General features: G+C 40.0%; 1 protein-coding gene across 19 annotated transcripts in view; it reads left to right on the top strand.

Annotated features, from left to right (window-relative positions):
* The window catches only part of HDAC9 (histone deacetylase 9), a 466,388-nt gene that overhangs the window by 176,115 nt on the left and 270,955 nt on the right, over positions 1-19,318 (top strand). For 12 of the 19 annotated variants that reach the window (XM_040083672.2, XM_040084440.2, XM_040083933.2 and 9 more), the window contains exon 1: positions 5,228-5,800. The exons of 2 other annotated variants lie outside the window; for them this stretch is intronic. In XM_040083672.2, coding sequence (XP_039939606.1) covers positions 5,695-5,800 — 106 coding nt within the window. In that variant the 5' untranslated portion in view covers positions 5,228-5,694. Of the gene's footprint in view, positions 1-5,214; positions 5,801-19,318 lie in introns of those variants that run through there. 5 more of the 19 variants (XM_040084020.2, XM_040085210.1, XM_040084706.2 and 2 more) reach the window with 4 other exon arrangements.

Here is a 19,318-nt window from a genome sequence, read left to right as displayed (position 1 = left end):
TTAGGTGTGCAACAAGCTTGAAACGCCTGGAGGATGCTGAACATATTGGCAGCTGTCCCAGGTGATGTGCTTGAGGGTTCCTTTATGCATGTGCACCCAGGTGTGCGTGCTGGAGCCAGGTGCAGCACACAGGGCTAATGCCTCTCTAAGGAAGGTGGGCGCATTGATGTGAAGAGCCAGGAGATCTCACATTGCTCATACCTCCTCTAAACTCATTAATGGCATAGAAGGGACAAAGTGTTTTGCTGGTCTGAGGCATTTATTTGTCAGCATCTGATGTTGCTTTGGCTTGTGTTGTTTTTTGTGCAATTTACCTTAGTCTTGCCACAAAAGATGGAGATTTTAGTTCCAACCTGGTAAAGAACTTTGTCAACAGAATAAATGGATTTTGTATGCTTTCCCTAACCTAAATATTTATTTACTTCATAGGTCTATATTAGTGTTAGGGTCTTTTAATTACTTGAGCTTTGTGATTCTGGAAAGTACGTTTGAATTTATGAAGCCCTTAAGCATATGCCTTATGGCATATGCTTAAGCCTTGTGCTTATAATCAGTTAGGTGCTGTTGAGGTGTTGTTCTGAATCTGACTTAATTTCTAATAGATTTATCTATATGAACAAAAAATTGTATTTTAAGAGGAGAAATAAAACCTCTGAGCTAATTTGCATGAGAAAGATGCAAGGCTCTTTGTATTCTTATACAAGAGATGATAAGAGAGCCATACGTTTATCTAGCATAGCACTTCTTATCCTCAAAAATTTGTAAAGTTTTATTCTCCCATTGTTTGTCACAAAATCCCCTAAAGCTACAGATACGCCTTTCTTTGTCCCAGAAAATTCCTTTGAAGCTTGAATTGAGCTAAAACACTAGAATTGCAGTTTTCTCCTCACTTAAAAAATCCACCACATGGTTTCTCTGCGCCGCGAAGAAAAGCACCATGTAATCCTGCACAGGCAATGCCAAGGCTTGCTACACAGAGAATTGGTCGGAAACATTCCTGTACATTGTATTTCTGACCAGAGCACATGGAGTAAGTGATCCATTTTAACTCCTCCAGGGACTTGGAATATGGTCCCTTAGTTCCAAGAGGAAGCAGGACCAGACCATTACAGCATCTCCCCTGATTTCTTTCTGCTCCCAGACCATCTGCTTCTCTGTGGTAATAGTCTTTTTGTGTTCGTTAACATGGTTAATCCTCTAGCATAAGCTGTAGTAATTTATGCTGGATTTTTGTGTTTCATGGGCTACTAATGATATCTAATGAACTCTCGCTTCAGAAACATCTGTTCTATGCAATAGTTAATTTTTTTTTCTTTTCTTTTCTTTCCTTTTAAATCCTGGTGATTGGATACACAGAAATAGTTAGGAAGTCTTTAGGCTGCAAAGATTAGAACTCAAACCTTCAGTACTGAAATAGGCCAAATTTAATACTACTCATGCAACCTAAATTTAGCTCCCACTTGTTTATGAATTGTTTGACATTGATGCATGTTATTACACACTGCCTTTTCACTTGCCAAATGAAAAAGGGAGTGAAAGAAGGTTGAATGGGACACCTGTAAGACTGCAATGTCCTCCTTTAAACATATGACTAGAAGCTAGAGAACATCTCTTTCTTTAACGTGTTCAGTATTTATGCGATACAATCGAGCAATATGATAAAAAAATCTATGCAAGTATTCATTTACAAGTAAGAAAACTGCAAAAGTTGAAACTAAATTAATATTAATTATAGATTAAAATCCATATGTTAAGGATATAATAGAATTATATTCTTAACATATGGATTTTAGGCTATAATTATTATGAATATTAATAATTATATTAATGATATTAATTCTTAATAGTATAATAATCCAGAATAGCATGAGTGAAAAATGAGATATGCTAAAAAATCAGTAACATACTATTTGCAAATTGAAAGGAAAATAAAATTAAAAAAAAAAAAGAAAGAAAAAAATGACAAAAGTATTATTTAATTATAATGTTGCAGAGCTAATAATGCAGTAGAAGTCATAGCTCTTTCTAATTTTAGGGCTTCATTTCTTAGTCTTAATGTTGCAGTAATGTAGCTTCCAGATTTAATTTCCTTATATTTATTTGTTTTTAACAACTCAGAGGGAAAATAAGAGAAACACATTTTGAAAATGCTATAATGAGATCACAGTGCTACTAACATGCCTTAAATTTTCTATAAAGTGGCTGATTGCATTTAGAGTCACCTCACTACCACTAAATCATTTCAGCAGTTTACTCTTACCACCAGCGTCATTAAACTTCTCCAAGTTTAGGAAATGCATTTGAAAAAAAAACAGAAAAAATCCCCCCATGTTCCTGTATGAAAATGTCACCTTATAACATCCATAGCTTTAAAAATAAAAACCAGATTTTCCTCAGGCATGAACCCTTTATCCTTCCCCTGTGGGACTCTTAAGGAGCTCTTTAAGTTCACGTGATCATGCAGTTAAAGTCTGGGCTGACTCAGCAAAATATTTAACTATGTGCTTAAATTCTATTGCGATCAATAGAATTTGAGCATGTGCTTAAACACTATGTTGAAAAGAAATGGATTTACACATGTGTTTTAAACCTAAGGAAGTACCAAAGGTAGGCTTATAATATGTCAAAGCAAGTCGGAAGAATTCAGGTTGTAAAAACCCTACCCTTGGGGTGACTGACTTCATAAGTAAAATATTTTTATATAGTTTTTACGTATCATCTGAAATGTAAAGCATAATGCTGTAGTTACTATGGCCTGTGAATTAGTGAACATAGGACAGTTTGTGTGTCTGTCAGTTTAAAATATGTATGTCAGAATTAAGAATACTTGCATCTAAATATCTAAATGTACATTTTCTGCTCTTGAATATAGTTTGCTTTTCATTAGTTACTGAAGTATTTGAAGTCATTTAGAGCTGTGAACGTTATCTTAAAAAATGCAGCTGCATATATAAGAAGTTATAAACACATATGGGTACCTAATACCAGGATCCCACACTCCACAGTTTTCCATGTTCTGACCTGTTTTTTTACTTATTCCTCCCGTGTTTCCCTGTTATATGAAACGAGATTATTTTGAGGCGCTGAATCACCAAACAGCGTCATGTTCTCCTTGGCTGATGGGCATAAGCAATTCCACTTTTCTATTTACTTTTGTTTATAAAAAGCTTTTTCGGCCTTAGAGGAGATTTTTGTTTCTACCATTGATACGCCTTGCACTGTGTTAAACTGCCCTGTGCTGTGGAAAGGCCACATATTTCCCATAAAACATTTGGGTATTTTTATTTTCCAGAGAAAATGTTTATGATACCAAATTGTCAGCAGCCAGTGATGCGATGGTAAGAGCTATGCTCATCTGAAATTTTGCACTGTAACACCCTGCCTGTCACTGTGCTGCCCCTGCCCCTGCTCCTGCCCCTTTGCAGAGCTGGGTGCACGCCATGCAGAGCTTCACTGCTTCCTCAGGAGCAGCGCTCCTGTGGAAAACTGGGGTAAGGGAAGAGAGATGCCAAGGAGAGCAGGGTGGCAACAAGTGATAGGTGCTAACTTGAGGATTCTGCACGGAAAACCCCTGCTGCTGCCAGCTGCTCCAGTGTCTCTCTGTTCAGGCAGCACGTCCTAACTCTCAGCAGGACCAGGTTATTTGGCACATGGAGGAAGCAAAGTTTGGGATGACAGGAAGACTTGAGCCACATCTTGTGCCATCAAGCAGCCAAGCATCACAGAGCTGTCACTGTCCTTTGTTATTGGGAATCTTTTCTTCGATAACACAATTGTGAGAAGTATATAAAAAAAATATACTGCCCTTGGCTATGATCCATCATGTAAGTTAAAGAGCATACAGAAGATTCTTCACCGGAAGGCAGAAGACAGCCCCAAATACTGGGCAAATTCTTGAGGAATTTGCCCAGTATCTTCAGGACTAAAATATTATGTTGATAGTTGAGAATTCTGTGGATTTCTAGGAAGCTCCAATACAGCTTCTGTGTTGGCTTCTTGATCATGGTGAGGAATCACAACCCACTGTGGCTCCCATCAAGCAGGAACATGGGAGCAGACTTATAATTTTGGTGGGAGAGCAGTCAAGCTGCTATATAATATCGATAGCAACAGGCTTTGGTCACCTGTATAAAAAGTGCTGTAAGGCAGGGTAGGACTGAGAAGTAAAGTATTGAAATAAAAGTTATCTGTGAGTAGGTATACTAGCCATCAAATGAGATGCAACTTTTGAAATACCAGCACGAAAAATGAACTTCACTTGTGAAACTTGCCAAACCACAGAGAAGCATGGTGCTGTTGTCTGGTAACACTGTCAAAAGCTGCTCTTCTGAAACCTCATCATCTTGGAGAAGTGAAAAAGACGCTGTGTAAATTGCCTAATGCTTCTAAACGTAAGCGTGAACTACTCAGCCCCTCCCCAAATTTTAGCAACTCAACCAAATAGCGCATAGTCGGTAAGCGCGTCTCACACGCCGTGCCACAAGTGGTGACTTACTATAAGAATTACATGCAGCGCGCTAAATACGGAAAGGCCGCTTATAGCTGCACGCAGAGAGCCGGGTCCCGCAGCGGCATCTGCTCCCCGCGGCCCGATGAGCTGCAGAATCGCCTCTCCGGCGGCGGCCGCAGGTCCTGCAGGGAGCGGGCGGCCGCCTGGCTCCCCTGCCAAAGCCAACTCTGGCGTAGCCAGAGAAACGGGCAGCAAAAATAGAACAGCAGGATGGCTGCGCGTGGGCGAGGCACAAACCACACCGCCAGCAAAACCTCCCGGCGTTATTTTAGGACAGAGGCCGTGGCGTTTCGCTCTCTTTTCACAAAACACTCCCCGGGGGAGGTGGGGGGGGAGGGGGTGAGGGGCGAGTCCCGGGCGAGGACCGTCGCTGTCCCGCTCCTGCCCTGCCTGCCTCCCCCCTGGCGTGTCCCCACTGGCACGGGCTGGGCAGGGGGAAGGGGCTGATTGAGCTCGGGAACGGGCGGCGCACGGAGGACGGGCGGCGGTTTGAAAGACAGAGACTGGACAGCTGTGTTTGCTGTGGTATTTTTAAACGCATTAATGCAGACTCCAGTCACCCGGCCATGCTTGACCTATTTTTGGCTCAGGCCGGCCATTGTTCTATTTCTGCCGCCGCTGGGCCACGAGGGTGTCAATTCAAATGCAAATGAGTTATCGCTGCCGCTCCTGCCAACTTCGCCCAGCCGCCTGGCCGAGGGACAGCCGGCCGGGAGCGGAGAGGGACGCGGGCACAGCAACGCGGGGCTAGGCTGGGGTCAACTCGGTTAAACCCTCCGCGGCTCCCGGTCCCTGGAAAGGTGGCTTATTCGGTTAGATGGTTTGTTAGAGGCAGTTTCCCCCCACCCCGCCCTGCCAGGAAGCCCAAAGCGCGGAGATATCTCTTGATTTCTTCTTCCACCTGCCGCTGGCTGCCCGAACGCAACTGCTCCAACTCGGCAGCGCTCAGCCCCCCGCACGCTCACGGCTCCCTTCCTGCGGGCGGGGGCTGCCGACGGCGGATTTGGGCTTTTCCCCTCTCCTCATAGATACTTGTGCAAACGCTTAAACACTGCTAATTGCCGAAGCATATTATTTTACAACCCTCGCTGGAGGAGGTAGGACCGCAGAGGGTCGTGCCCGACGCCTGTGTGCAAGTGCAGTGATGAATCTCTTGTGTAGCTGAAGTGCAGACCAGTTGGAATATGCTGCAGACAATTTACGAGAGTGAATCGTGTTTTTCCTCAGATGGGGTTTCTGGACGTGAACAGCTCTTGGCTCAGCAAAGAATGCACAGTATGATCAGCTCAGGTAAGAGACAGCTCCGTGCCTTAGACTTGAGCGGCTGACCGGGAACATACAGCCTAGCATGACGAGACAACACCCTTCCTTTTAAGAAGTGACTTTATTTTTGTGGGCTTTTTCTAAGTTGTTGTTCTATAATTCCGGTAGTATTTTAGATAGCAGCTGCTGCCTTTGCCAGGAGATTGTCTCCTTTGGTCTCTGCTTGCTTTCCAGACGCAGCAAAATGCTCGCAACTGAAGTCGAGTTTGGGTTTCCTTGTTTGTTTTGTTGCGTGGTTGCAAAATGGGGCTCCTGGTAGAGGCTTGTTCACAGGAAGAGGCTTCCTCACACAGACCTTGTCAGGAGGCTTTGCATTTGGAGCCCCTCATAAGCAATTCTAGTCATATGTCTATTGTAAACAGGATTTGCTCTTTCTGTGAGTTTCCTTTTCTCTAGTTTGCGTATGAAAGGGGTTTAATACCAATCCCTTTCTCTTTTCATTACAGTGCTACTGCAAAATGTCCTTAAACTGCATGTTTTTTTTGGTTTTTTTTTTTTTTTTTTTTCCCCTTTAAAAATATTTGTGAGCCTGGCAATGCTAGTTACGTGTAATGACTCACTGAGATGTAAATTGGATGTGTTATTTCATGAAGGTATTTCAAAGCTGCCCAGAAAGAGCATTGCACGTTTCCTCAAGTATTTCCAGCTACTCCTGTGTTTTCTAGTTTGTTTCCTAGCTGTGTTTGAGACCTGCTACTGAGGAGAAATTAACTTGGAAGAATTGTTGCCATTCAATTTAGTTCTCTCCTAAAGTCTGTTAATTCCAGTTCAGTTTTCTCTGGGATGAAACTCTTGTCTATTAAGGCACTTTTTTTTTTCTAGTTTGTATCTATTTAAACCTAGGTTTCTGACTTTGTTTTTCAGAAGGCATTAGTTTTATGGAAGATCCATATGTGGAATGCAGGGTGAATTGTTTGCATGTATTTTAGTCTTGGTTTGTGCTTCTTTTTCTTCTTTTCCAAAACTTGACTGATGTCAATTTTTAAAGGTAATTATGTGTGTAGACCATACCTCTCTTCACATATTACCTGTTTGGTACACCTGTTGAGTCTACGTCTGTTTGTTTTTAGAAAGTGTTTATTTTCCCACTTTGTTGAAAAAGAGCTAAAAGTTTTACTTGTGCTCCTTTCTTACATACAATTTTAGATTGTTGTTCACCAATTTAAGCTCCTTTATCAGGGACACAAATCAGGTGAAGGCACATTTATAAATATGGACAGCAAAGCTCTGGTAAAGACTGTGGGTAAGAGCAAAAGATTTCCTGGAAGTGTTACAGTTCTTCTGCAGAGCCATCTACAGTGTCAACCTCTTGTGCAAGAATTGTTGCTTTCCTTTAATGCATTTCCGTAGTTTCCCTGAACAGCTCAACAGGTGTCCAGTGCTTTTAAATTGGGTAGAGATAAGGCTGATTGTGTCCTCTCCCTCCTGTTTGGCTTTTTGGTTTGTTTGGGTTTTTTTTTTTTTTTTTTGTTGTTTGTTTGTTTTGTTTTGTTTTTTTGTTTTGTTTTTCTTGAGTGCTGCTCTTCTTTATTTAAAATATCAGAAATAAAGCAATATGGTTTTTTAGTACTAAATAAAGTTGAAATTAATGGTTCCCAAGTGAAAATTTGGAGGGTTTATCTCACTATGATACCCTCTGATTGCCAACTAATAGAATTTTTTCATTTGAAACTCAAGAAAAGGAGGTGATTTTCTGTAAGTTTATAGCTCTGCTTGTCTTTGTTGCAAATAATATTATGTAACTTTTGATTTTTATCTGATCGTACATCAGGTAAGTCTATATGACATATACAATGTCCCCTGTAGTGCCAAGTAGAGTAGAGGGGGATTTTAGACTAAAAACAATCCCCACCAAAGTTTATTCAAGAACATTGTCCAAACAAAAGATGCTTAAGTATATATATATACACATGCACACATATTCTGTGGAACATAAAATATTCCTCTGTGTTTCAGTTGGCCTTTAAAATACATAACTAGACTACAAGTAGTTGACTTACATAGTCTGCAGTTTCAGTTCATGTCACATGAAACCTCAAAGCCTGGTGCTGCTCTTGGTTACCTTCAGCTCCTTCAAGTTCAGCATCTTGCAGGATCAGTTCTGGTAACTTTTCATTGTTTCCGTTTATGATGCACATAGGGAAGAAAGAAATAGATAGAATATAGCAGTATACACCAGCATTTGGAGAGGGCAGAAACAGTAATTTGAATTTTCCTTTTCACAGTGCCCTTACTTTAAAGTTATCTTTGCTTAAATGAAGATTATACATGACTTATACTCAGGTTAAAAAGTTGCCATGTAGTTAAGAAAATAACATATCCCTTAACATTTGTGCTTTGCACCCTTAATGTGCTTGCTCTGAAGACTTCAGTAATAACTTAAACCAGCCAACAATAGTCAGATTTCTAGGTTTGCCAATAATCCAGACACAATGCACATATATTATGCAACTGATTTTAAACTGGGCCGGAGAAATCCCCAAAGAGGACAGGCTCACTGGACTGGATTTACAAAGCAAAATGTGTAAGAAATTTCTGACAAGAGCCGACATAGGAGATGCTTCTGTGATGCGAATCAGTTCTCCCTCAGTTACTGCTTTGCCTGTCTGTCTCCATCCTTGCTTGTAAGTCATACTATGAATGAGATGATCTGGATAGGTACCAATCAAAAGTCTAATTATGAATGGAGCAATCTAGATCGGCACTGACTCAAGAAGCTGTGTAATTTGCAGACACCTACACCTTACTGCAGAGAGCAGTTTCAGCTATCTTGAGAAGACTGAACTAAATTCTCCCATATGGTACTGTTGCTCTAAAACGCAGCAGCAAGTGCTGTGCATCTTTATTTAAGAAAATGATGTTGATGTATTCTTATTTGATACCACAGTTATTTTGATTTTGCATTTACAAAACATATCTGGGGTCTAATGCCTCTTATTTAGCTGGAATTATTATTTATCTATTCTGTCCCTTTTACTTTACACAAAAAGACTCAATTTCCATGTGTGTGCAATGCCACAGGGGATCCTAACATTCAGCTGGTCTCTGATCTTTCCACAGTACAGGTAATAAACTGTAAGTCATTGAAAAAAAAGCATTTAGGGCAGCACAGTCCGTGGGAAAAATACTCATTAAAATGTAGTTAATAAATAACCAATGCAGGACTACATTTCTCAAACAGATAGGTAGTTGTGTGAAGGAGAAGGAAGGACCTATCCAGTCCTGGAATCTGTAGATGTGGGACTTTAGGAAGTAATGCCAACTTTTGGTGATTTAATATACAGTGCTGCTTTTTCCAAGTCTTCTCCACTGGCCATATCTTGGTGTACAGCCTTGCAGTACCCTGCCTGAAGTCCACCTTGGATTTTATTGGATAAGACATCCTCTGCTTCCTGCCCAAAACTGTTGTGTTGAAAAATCAAGAGTTCAAGGAAATCGTGAGCTTAAAGATTGGCTTGTCAAAGAGTTGACAGGTGACCTGAGCAAGTTACACAATCCTGCTTATGTCAACTAATCCTTCTGTGAAACACAGTAAATGATACCTGTCAGGATTTGGAATCTATAGGGCAAAACTAGTCTAAAGGGAATATAATGGTTCAGAAGGATTAATTTGATTGGCTTCATCTACCTACAGGCTTGTAAAATACCTTTGATTTCACAAGTGTCACAAATGGATGTAGTGAATGTTTATTCTCTGCACCAGCCAGGAAATGTAAGCTGTTGAATATAAATGGCAGAATTACTGCTGCACGCATCATGCTGTACGTGGGTTGATGGGTCCTCTTGAGCAATCTTCCCTCAGTAAACCCCAGTGTGCACTGTTTGTCTTGTATGTTGTCTCTGTCGTGTGTCTGCATGACCTTGTATACACGTGGTTTGCTTTACACATGGATTTGTATTGTATTGCCTTCAGGGAAAGTTCTTTGGTATTTGCTCTTTTTTTTTTTTTTGTTCCCCTGAACAAAACCTTTATCTGCCCACCTTTTCCTGTGGAGAACCTGCAGAAAGCAAGTTCATTTAAAGCTTTGCTCTGATACTCATAAAAAGCTCGACATACTTGTTATCTCAATTAGGTAACATGAACTTCTTACAGACACCAAATGTTTTCATTTAGAGTATCTCAGGCAGTAACCCTTCAGAGAGAGCAGAAAGAATGAGAAAAGATGTGTTGAGCTTTGTGGTTCTCTCAGAGTAATGAAAAAATGGAGTGTGGAAATTCAGTATAGGGAAGTTCTGGATAACAACCAGAGTGGCTTCTTCAAGGCCTGTTGTAAAGGTAAGGTACAAAATAATCTGGTGCTTCGTAGTAGTAGCAGAAGTATTTGAATTAATTGTTAGGGAAGTGTAAGGCCTTAGCTATATACAGTTAATACAATGAGAAGAAACAAACAACATAGACCTGCAGGTCTTATGTAGTTAAAATCTCACTGATTTTGAGTAGAGGTTCTTCTCTTTAATATATGCTGGACAAAACTTTAGTTATGAATCCAGTTGAACAAAAACATGGAAAAGTGGAATGAAGCTGCTTTTTCTGTTTTCTGTTTTGAGATGACATTGAATACAGGCTGATGTTGCCAATTTCATGTGTCTAATGCTGTAACAACTAATGCTATAACATTGCCTTTTCCTTCTTTTTTTTTTTTTTTTTTTTTTTTTTAATTCCAGTCACAGCTTCTGAGGCTATGTGGTTACCTGATGGTCTTGCTTTGTATTAGGAGGTATATTTATAAGTTGTGAGAAAAGCCTAAAATTCAAAGTACAAGACTGACAAGAATAGCAAGTTAGAAAAGCTGGAAAGTAAATAAAAAACGATGCAAAACATTACTTCAAAACCTCTTTCAGTGCTTTTCAGAGACCATTTAATGCTGCATTTAGTACAGAGGTTCTCTAGTACTGGTGCTAGGATACTAGCTCCCCTCTCTTCAGTGTGTTGAACTAAATCTCTTTATTGGAAAACAGCTTTTTACTCTAGTCATTTATTGCTTTAGCTGTTCAGCTCTATAACATGTATTGGTTTGCACTGCACTGAAACACACAGTTCCAGCCAGTTTTCCCTTCTATAAAACTGTGTGCAGAATACATTTAGTTCGTTAAGGTTTGCACTCGATACGTGGAGTGCTTGTAACTCTTCTACTGCCAGAGCTTTAATCAGACCTATGTTTCTGTGCTGACTGCCCAGCCCCTCTCTTCTGTACTGCCTCTGCAGAAAAACCAAGAGCTGGGAAAAAGCAGAATATATAGACAGGCTACAAAATATGCACATTTGTTTCAGCTTTTGGTGTAGGCGATGGGGGAGATTTCAGACATTGCATTTTAACCTTTCCCAAATACTACTGAGGGTAGAGTTTCATACCTGGGGTACAATACAAAATATAGAGAAACCAATCAGCAGATATTGTTGTTAAACACGTAAAAATCTAAAATGCTCTGTTTTGTGGATCTCTTTAACAGGCTGACTCCTCTGGGTCAGTTATTCTTAGCCTAGTTATTTTCATCTTATGGCATTACAGGTCTAAGATTAGCCTGTTAGGCGTTATCATGCCATCTGAGTTACCTCCTAATATAACTGTACACCGGAATGATTATTTATAGACAGAGCATTCTGTCATTTTTGCTTTATTTCTGGTAGTTTAAATAAAGAAGAGCAACATTCAAGAAAAACCACAGATTCCTTCCTGCTGCCAAAACAACATGATAACTGCCTGCTGAGGGGCAGGGATATTGTTTAAAATGTGTGCTTGCAGCAGATGCAAACATCTTACCTCTCCTAAAACAAGATATCTCAGGGTACCACTGCTTCTGTCTGTTCTGGAGGAGGGAGAGGGGTGCCAGATTGATGCACCAAATGACAGAGCTAAGACAGGGTTGTGGCTGCTGATGAGAACAAGGATAACCAGGTGCTATTTTTAGAGGTCGGCTCTGTCAAGCTCCATGTTCAGTGTGAACATGTCACATATGCACAAAGCTCCTCCAAAATGGACCCATCTACTTTTGCTACGTAAAAGTGATGCCTGCTATACAAGTAGCCTTCTGTGTGATTTTCACAAGACTTAACAGGAAGCTTTAGCAAATTGACAAATTTTTAGTAAAGTGTCTTCATGATTGCTACACAAACATTTCTGCTCGGTAGAAAAGCTTTAAACCTAAAGCAAAGTTGTCGTTCAAGAACACAGTGAGGCTCATTCTCTTCTGAGGAAGTTCACTGGGATCTTTGTTGTTCGGATGTGTATACTAGGAGGAAGCTTTTAGCTTTTAGTGGCAGTTTAGTAAAGAGCAGCAAAAATACGAAAGTAGCACATCTTCAGCTGGCTGTCAGTGCAGCCTCTGCCTGCAGTTGTTGCTCAGGAGGCAGGCAGCTGACAAAATAGGGAAATATTAATGGATTATAATTATCTAATGAATTCCATCTCTTTTAGCTTTCTGCTCTAAATAAATGGCGTATTTCTGTCTTTGTGCAGATTTTGTATGCAATCAGGGGGCACCTGATTTGTTCTACTTTAAAAGGTTACTGGTGTAAAAAGGCTTGAAAAATCAGTGGAAGCCTCTGCATGGTTGAATGATACAGTGCTGGTTTAACTCCCATTATATAATAAGCAGTGAATTATTCTTTTTTTTTTTTTTTTTTTTTCCCTTTGTCAGCCTGGCAGTTGTGTGCATGGCTGTTAAGGTATTTTGGCATTTAGTATAATCTGAGCATAGCCAACACATCTATTTTATTTGTTTGGTGTCTCATGGTTGTAAACTCCTTTTGGAGCTTATGGGGTATACAAACATGATGAGCTCCAAGAATTCGAACCTTTTGCATATGAATGTGCTAGAAATGCAGGTTGCTTTATTGTAATGATAACGTACTTCCTGGTAATAAGTCTGAATATCATCAAAGGGAGACAAGAGAAGTAACGGAATGAATTCTTTGCAAATGCCAAATATATAAATCATGTTTTTTACAATCAAAGACTATTGTTCCTTTTTCATGATCCCTGTGGTTGATGGTATGCATGCCACAGGGAGGAACCACAGTTATTCAATTTCAGTGAAGTCTGGAATGGAATAATGAGCAGGCTTAATGTTAATTTAATAATTTCCCCCAATTGTTCTGTTCTTGATCCAAGTTTCCTTTTTCTTTCTTGGTGCCCAAGGCCACCACCTTGTTGGTGTTGTGCAGTAACAATATGAGAGAGAACAGAAAAAACAGACTGTTAGTGCTTACTCTTAAATAGAGACTCTTTTTGGACTTTTGTACACATTTAGTAAAATGTTAGTGTTGGCCTTTTTATTTACCTGTTCATAACTCCATTTTTTGCAGAGACAGTAAGTTCTTCTCTGCATCTGCTTGCTTGATCTCCAGATAAATGTCCTGGTTGAAAATGTGTATTCTTCCGAAGTCTTGGGAAGACTTTTTTTTACAAACACAAAAATGTAGAACTCCTGGACTCTTCAAATTCTTTATATTCTAATTTGAATCTGACCTTGAAGTATTGAAGTGCTTAAAAGAATATATGTATTGCAGTATCACAAAGAATCATAAAGTACCTAGATTTTTTGAGATTTTATGATGACATAAATAGTGATAGAATTAGTATGAATTCTGTCAAACGGTGTTAGAAATAAAAGGAAAATCATCAGTATTTGTATTTATGCTGTCTTTATATTAGCATATATTTATTTCCTGTAGGCACATAATGTTAAAGGACTATATAGAAATTTCTAGGATGCTTCAAAAGGCCCATCCTCAAAATCCTTGCACAGCAGCTGCTGAAATCTAGTGGGACCTAAATTCAGGAGAGCATTTTACCTCAGTTTAGTAGCACTCCAGCCTGTGTCATGCATCTGCTCAAAACGGTTCCAGGCTCCAAAGAGACATCCGCTCATTCCCATGCACACATCAGAGAGTTTGCATCCTTTTATTTGCTGTCACTGTTTTTCCTATTTTTACTCTAAAAATTTTACTCTGTTGTTTCTGTTAAGTATTGTCAGTAGTTATCAGAGTAATAATTCCATAGGATATAGTAAGTTTTACTTAGGTTTTCTCAAGTGGTATGAAAGAAGGACTGGCAGAAGAGGAAAGGTTTGAAGAAGTTATGAGAGAATTTTATAAGTGGAGTAGTAGGGCAGAAATGAGCTATACAAGTACTTCCTATGTTAAAATGCTGTTGTGAGGGAGGGTGGGAAAGGCTCTGAAGATGTAAGAGAACTATGTGGGAGGTGGAAACCAGGGGATTTTGAAGCACAGTTCTAACTGTCCATGAACACAGGAAAAATATGGTTGAAAACAGTTAAGAAAGAAATCAACTGAGATGAGAGAAGTTTCTGTCAAAGAAATCTCTAATGCCGTCATGAAGAGTATGTGGGAAAGTATGAATATTTTAGAATCAACAAGGGTTGTTGAAAACAACCCAGGGCTGTGTTCCTCTTGTAACGACACGTAAGCTAGTATTCAGGGATTTCTCTTGTCACTGTAGAGATTCTTTTTCTCTTTTCTTGATCTTAGAGTGAGGTTTGTGAGAGGGAGAGGTATAGGACACAGGTTTGGTTCATGCACATAATTCAAATTCTGCTGCATGTCACCATCCTGAGCTCCTTCCCTCCAAATTTAGCTCAGCTTTCCTGGAGAACCTGCAGAGCAGTCTCAGCAGAGCTTTGCCATGAATTTCCATCCTTGTGTCAGCGGCACCATTCCTGTCTTGCCTTTTCTTCTTGACCAAGTAGGCAATTTTCTGAACTCTGTGCTGATTTTCATTTATTTATTTATTTATTTTTTTATTTTCCTTCTTGTGCCACTGTATACAGGGTGATAATGGGGCACCTGGAGAACTTATTGAGAAGGGAAATTACAAATGCCAAAATCAAAGGGACATAGGCAGGAAAATAAGGAATGCTAATGTAGCTGAATTAAGTAAACAGCTATTTTGCTTAGAAAATATATGGTTAGAAACAGGAATATTTAGAAAAAAATTACCCTTGGGCTAAGAATTTTAAACCTCATCTAAGAAAGTATGCCTGTCTCTGGTTACTGATCATATAGGTATCTACTTGTCACTGGTATGCATTTAAAAAGGTGTTTATATATTGCCTTATCACTAGTCTTACTCAGGCTTTCCTCCAGAGGACACTCTGGCATGGCTATATTAAAACCTGTCAGAAGTTTTGGGACCTCTGGGTTTAACAAGTTAGTTGAGGTATGAGAAAGATAAAGATTTTAACAAAGGGTCCAGGCCATTAGTTATTAGCAGTTAGTAGTTAGTTGTGGGTATCCTCTGTTCTATGTATCAATGTTATCTGTTAGTTATCTGTTTAATGTACTGTTGTACCCTAAAACCCAATCGTAAATGCACTGATTCTGTGGTTCGAATGTTACATTCATCCCGTCCCGTACTTTCCCTGCACCCCTACCTTAGTCTGTAAGCCCTGCTGCTCTCCGAGACACCGCCCACATACCAGCCTGCCCATCAACTTGGGGGCCTCGCCCACTCCTTGCCTGCTCTGGGCCTGTCACCGCCTCTATGCAAATCGAGTATAGCCGGAAGTGAGTCTAGAACCAAGAACCGCTCAGAACAGCGAGCCCGATCAAGACCCGGAGAGACGGAATGCAGCGCTGAGTGGGGAAAGAGCCAAGGTAGCTGCCAGTATCATCTACAAACACCAAGAGGAGTCGCCATAACCTCTGAAGTCCCTGCTAAGAGTCACCCCCCCTAGACATTCGAGCCATCAGCGAGCCTAGGGACTCCCGTGAGGCGTGGCTTCCGGCTCTGCGACGACAGCGACGCAGATCCGACGAGACCTCCTCCTCGGCGGTGTCCGGCTGGTGCAGCGTGGGCAAGGGCATCCCTACCCCGAGCCGTCCCTCTGCTGAAATCACTAATAAAGGCATTAAAAGGAGATAACATCGACTCCTGCCTATTTATAACAGGTAGACTTGAATGAGTACCTGAGGCAAAGTGGTTTTCCTTCTGCAGGCCTAGTAGCCCACAAGAGGCAGATGCACATTGCGTAAACCTCCTCATCTGTCTGCCATTCTTCACCCAAAGGTGTGCAGCAGCATATGTTTATTCCCAAGACCTCAGAAACTCATTCTTAAGGACCTGTCTTTTTTATTTTTTCTAGGGAATACTGTTGCAGGTCTGTTCTGGTAGTGATTAGGCGTTGTAGGTGCATGGCCAGTTTTAAAACATTAGTAGCCAAATAGTCTTCAGTGTTGTCCTGCAGACTCAGAAAGACATGTGTGAGTGTAGAAGTCTGGACTATTCCTTTCTTCCTTTCTTCTGGACCCTCATTCTGCTGGACAGTCACATCACTTGTACTGACACTGGTATCCATGTGTCCATTGGAGCTGGTGGAATGAAGAGCTGATCTTGCTTAAAGCATGACCCCCACACCCCTGTGCCACTGCTGTGTGTGCTGCAGTGCGGGGAAGGAGGGCATCATCCTTGGGGTCAGAGGGGCCACGAGTGGGGAAGGGAGGCACAACCATTTCTCTCAGTTTCAGCTATGGCATATGGTGGTCCCAAAATACATTAAACTGGTGCCTGGGAAACCTTCTGGAGATTTCACCTCGCTTCTCTCAGCATTTTACAGGACAGAGCCTAAAATTTCACACTTAATTAGCACCTTGTTAAACTCCAGTGAACTACATATCACTTTAGCACCAAGTATAATTTATGCTAATTCTGTCCCCGTGAAGCCGTCAATAATTTACCTTTCGTCATCCACAGGGCACATTTAATCTGTTAACGTGAAAGGAAAATACCCTAAAAGTGTACATTGTTTTGCAATAAGTAGATTATTATATCTCTGTTGACCATAGCAACTTGCACCAAAACTGACTGTACTGGAACCAATAGCTGTCTTCATCTCAAACCTGTATCAGTACTAATACAGCGTCCGTTCCAGAAAAGCCTTCCTGGCTCTTGCATTCAATTTCTGGTACATTCCTTATTTGTGGAGAAAATATTTTGCCAAACATTCTCCCACTGTAGTCCCTCCTATCCTCTAGCTTTGTAACCTAAGTGTGCTTTGGTATGTCCTTAGACTTTCTAGACAATCTGGAAATCAGTAGAATTCAAGTTACGGGAGAAAAAAAATATTTTCTTTGTGTGATCCTGTTTCCTGGTTGCTACTTAGGTGCTGTTATCAAATACTTCCCAATGTAAACCAAAACCATAAAATAACTAACTGACATGCTGATACGTTAGCAAACGCAGATCAGAAGGTCTGTATAATTTTCCCAGTTGTTGCTATAAATTTCTTGCTGAGTGCAGTTTCAAGTTGAAGGCACCGTTTGAGTCTCGCGGCTTGCACAAGGTTGTACAGACATTTTTTGGATCAGAACCCTTCAAAACTACTGTGCTCTCCACAGTAACAGCCAATGTAGAAGATGCCAGATCTGAAAGGAGAGAAATTTTTCACTGCCATTGCTTAGCTGTGAAAGTCTGCACATCTGAGCTGGTGACAGCCACAAACTGCGTCCCCAGTGGGACAGAATGGAGAGCTAGAAGCATTAGTTAGTGACAATCATGTAGGAAATAACAGGTTGCGTCCAGCTCTCTGGAGGTGGTATTTGACTAATTGTCCAAACCCTCAGTAGAAAGAAGAAAACTCATCTTTCTCCTTAGATAGCACATTCAGATGCTTAAACTCCATGATTCTGAATGCAATTATAAAGTCTGCCTGAAAGACAGTAGTTACTTTCTACAGGAGGAAGGCTGTACATATTAATCTTAAAGTTCTGCACTAAATTTACTTTGTTTTTATGTAACCCTTACTTGCACTCCCCAGAAGGCCTCTAGTTATGCAAATAATTCTCATTTATAATATGGTTTTCCTCTTCCAATATAGATGGATGGATGCTTAGGTGGATATAAATAGTATGTGTTCCGTGCAAAAAAAGCATAGTAGCTCAAATGAAAATCAGACTCTTTCTACTTATGGAAGTCTTCCCAAGCTCTTAATCATCTTAAATCCAATTAGTGTTTTCCTGTTTCTGACATGGTTCCCTTTGAGATGGGATAACAGAACTGGAATATTTCTGATGACAAAGCCGCACTGATGAATATGAAAACTTACTTTTATCCTGCTTTCAGCACTTTTCAGTTTTGGATCTTGCTGTACATTGACCACATGTTGTCATTGAGCTGTCTGCAATGACAGCCATCTGTTTTTAAGGTTATATTAAGGTTAATGAAGCACAGTAAGGCGTGTTCCTCTCATTTCTCCCAGTAGAAATTACTGTGCACATGCGAAAAATGAGTGAACTCTTGTATTTTGTTTCCCTGTCACAAAGCTTTATTAGGACCTCTGGCATTCCTCAGAGCCTTCCATGAAGTATCCTGAAGAGATCTGTTTCATCTGTAGTTTTAACCCAATCAATCTTTTTTCCATTATTCTTCTTTCCAGACCTCTGTTAAAGTAGTAATTACTGTTGCCTCACTGCACTATCAACCCTTTCTGAAATTCAAAAAGAATATTTATTTCCCTTCTGTTTTTTATCTTTAAAACCATTTCTGATCAGCTATAGAGTTCTTGTAACTTCACATAAAGTTACAGAACAGGACACAAATTCCAGTGAAACACCTTGTGAATGATGTTTTGCAAGTCCAGATAAGTCTGTGGACCAGATCCTTCACTAGTACTGAGTGTCACAGCTCCAATAAAATCCAGACCCTTTTTCAGTCACCATCTTGTTAACCCTTTGAAAGAATTTTTTATGCTTTTGTATTTCAAAGTATGCATGCAACTAGAATTCAAAGCTTATAACTGCATCTTAAAAAGTCAGTTTGCATCAAACTTGATTTTTTTGCTCAAGTTTAAACAAAAATTGGCTCAGTTGTGGCTGTTAATGGGGGATATAGTTTCTTAGAGAACATATGGGGAAATAATAACTCTCCCTTTTTTCTTTTAAAATTACATACATGGCTCTCATTTGGCTAGAATAATTTTGCTGAGATAAAACATTAGAAATTTTAAATTCAAAGTAACTCATTTTGAAAGTATCAGGAGATTAAAGCAATTACAGTAGTTTACACATTTCAATTTTGCCTTGTGTGTTCACAATTATAGCAGTATAAACAGATAGTATTTAAAATTAACAATTTTTGTTTTGTTTTGTTTCACCACTCATTTGCAATTCTGTCTGTAGCTGTGATCCAGATTTTAAAATGAAAAGAAAAAATGAAGATTACTAATCTGATAAAAATACTAGAGGATAAAACATATGAAAAGGGATTAAGGGAGCTATATTTATAGCTTATAACAGAGAGCTCAAGGGACATGGGCCCTGGCTATAAATAACTTCAAGGTAACAATATAAATGAAGGAAGGGAATTATTTGTTCTCAAAAGATGGTAAAGCATGGAATAGTAGCCTGAAGCAAAGAAAAGAATAGTTTAGATGTTAGAACTTTTTTGTCTCAGTAAGACCTATGGAGAGCAGAGACATAAATAACTAAGGTAGGAGGCTGAGGCAGTTTCTAAAGCACCAACTGCAGCT

Source organism: Hirundo rustica, chromosome 1, assembly GCF_015227805.2.
Source record: "Hirundo rustica isolate bHirRus1 chromosome 1, bHirRus1.pri.v3, whole genome shotgun sequence".
Classification (NCBI taxonomy): domain Eukaryota; kingdom Metazoa; phylum Chordata; class Aves; order Passeriformes; family Hirundinidae; genus Hirundo; species Hirundo rustica.
This window is presented reverse-complemented; position numbering and strand designations above follow the sequence as displayed.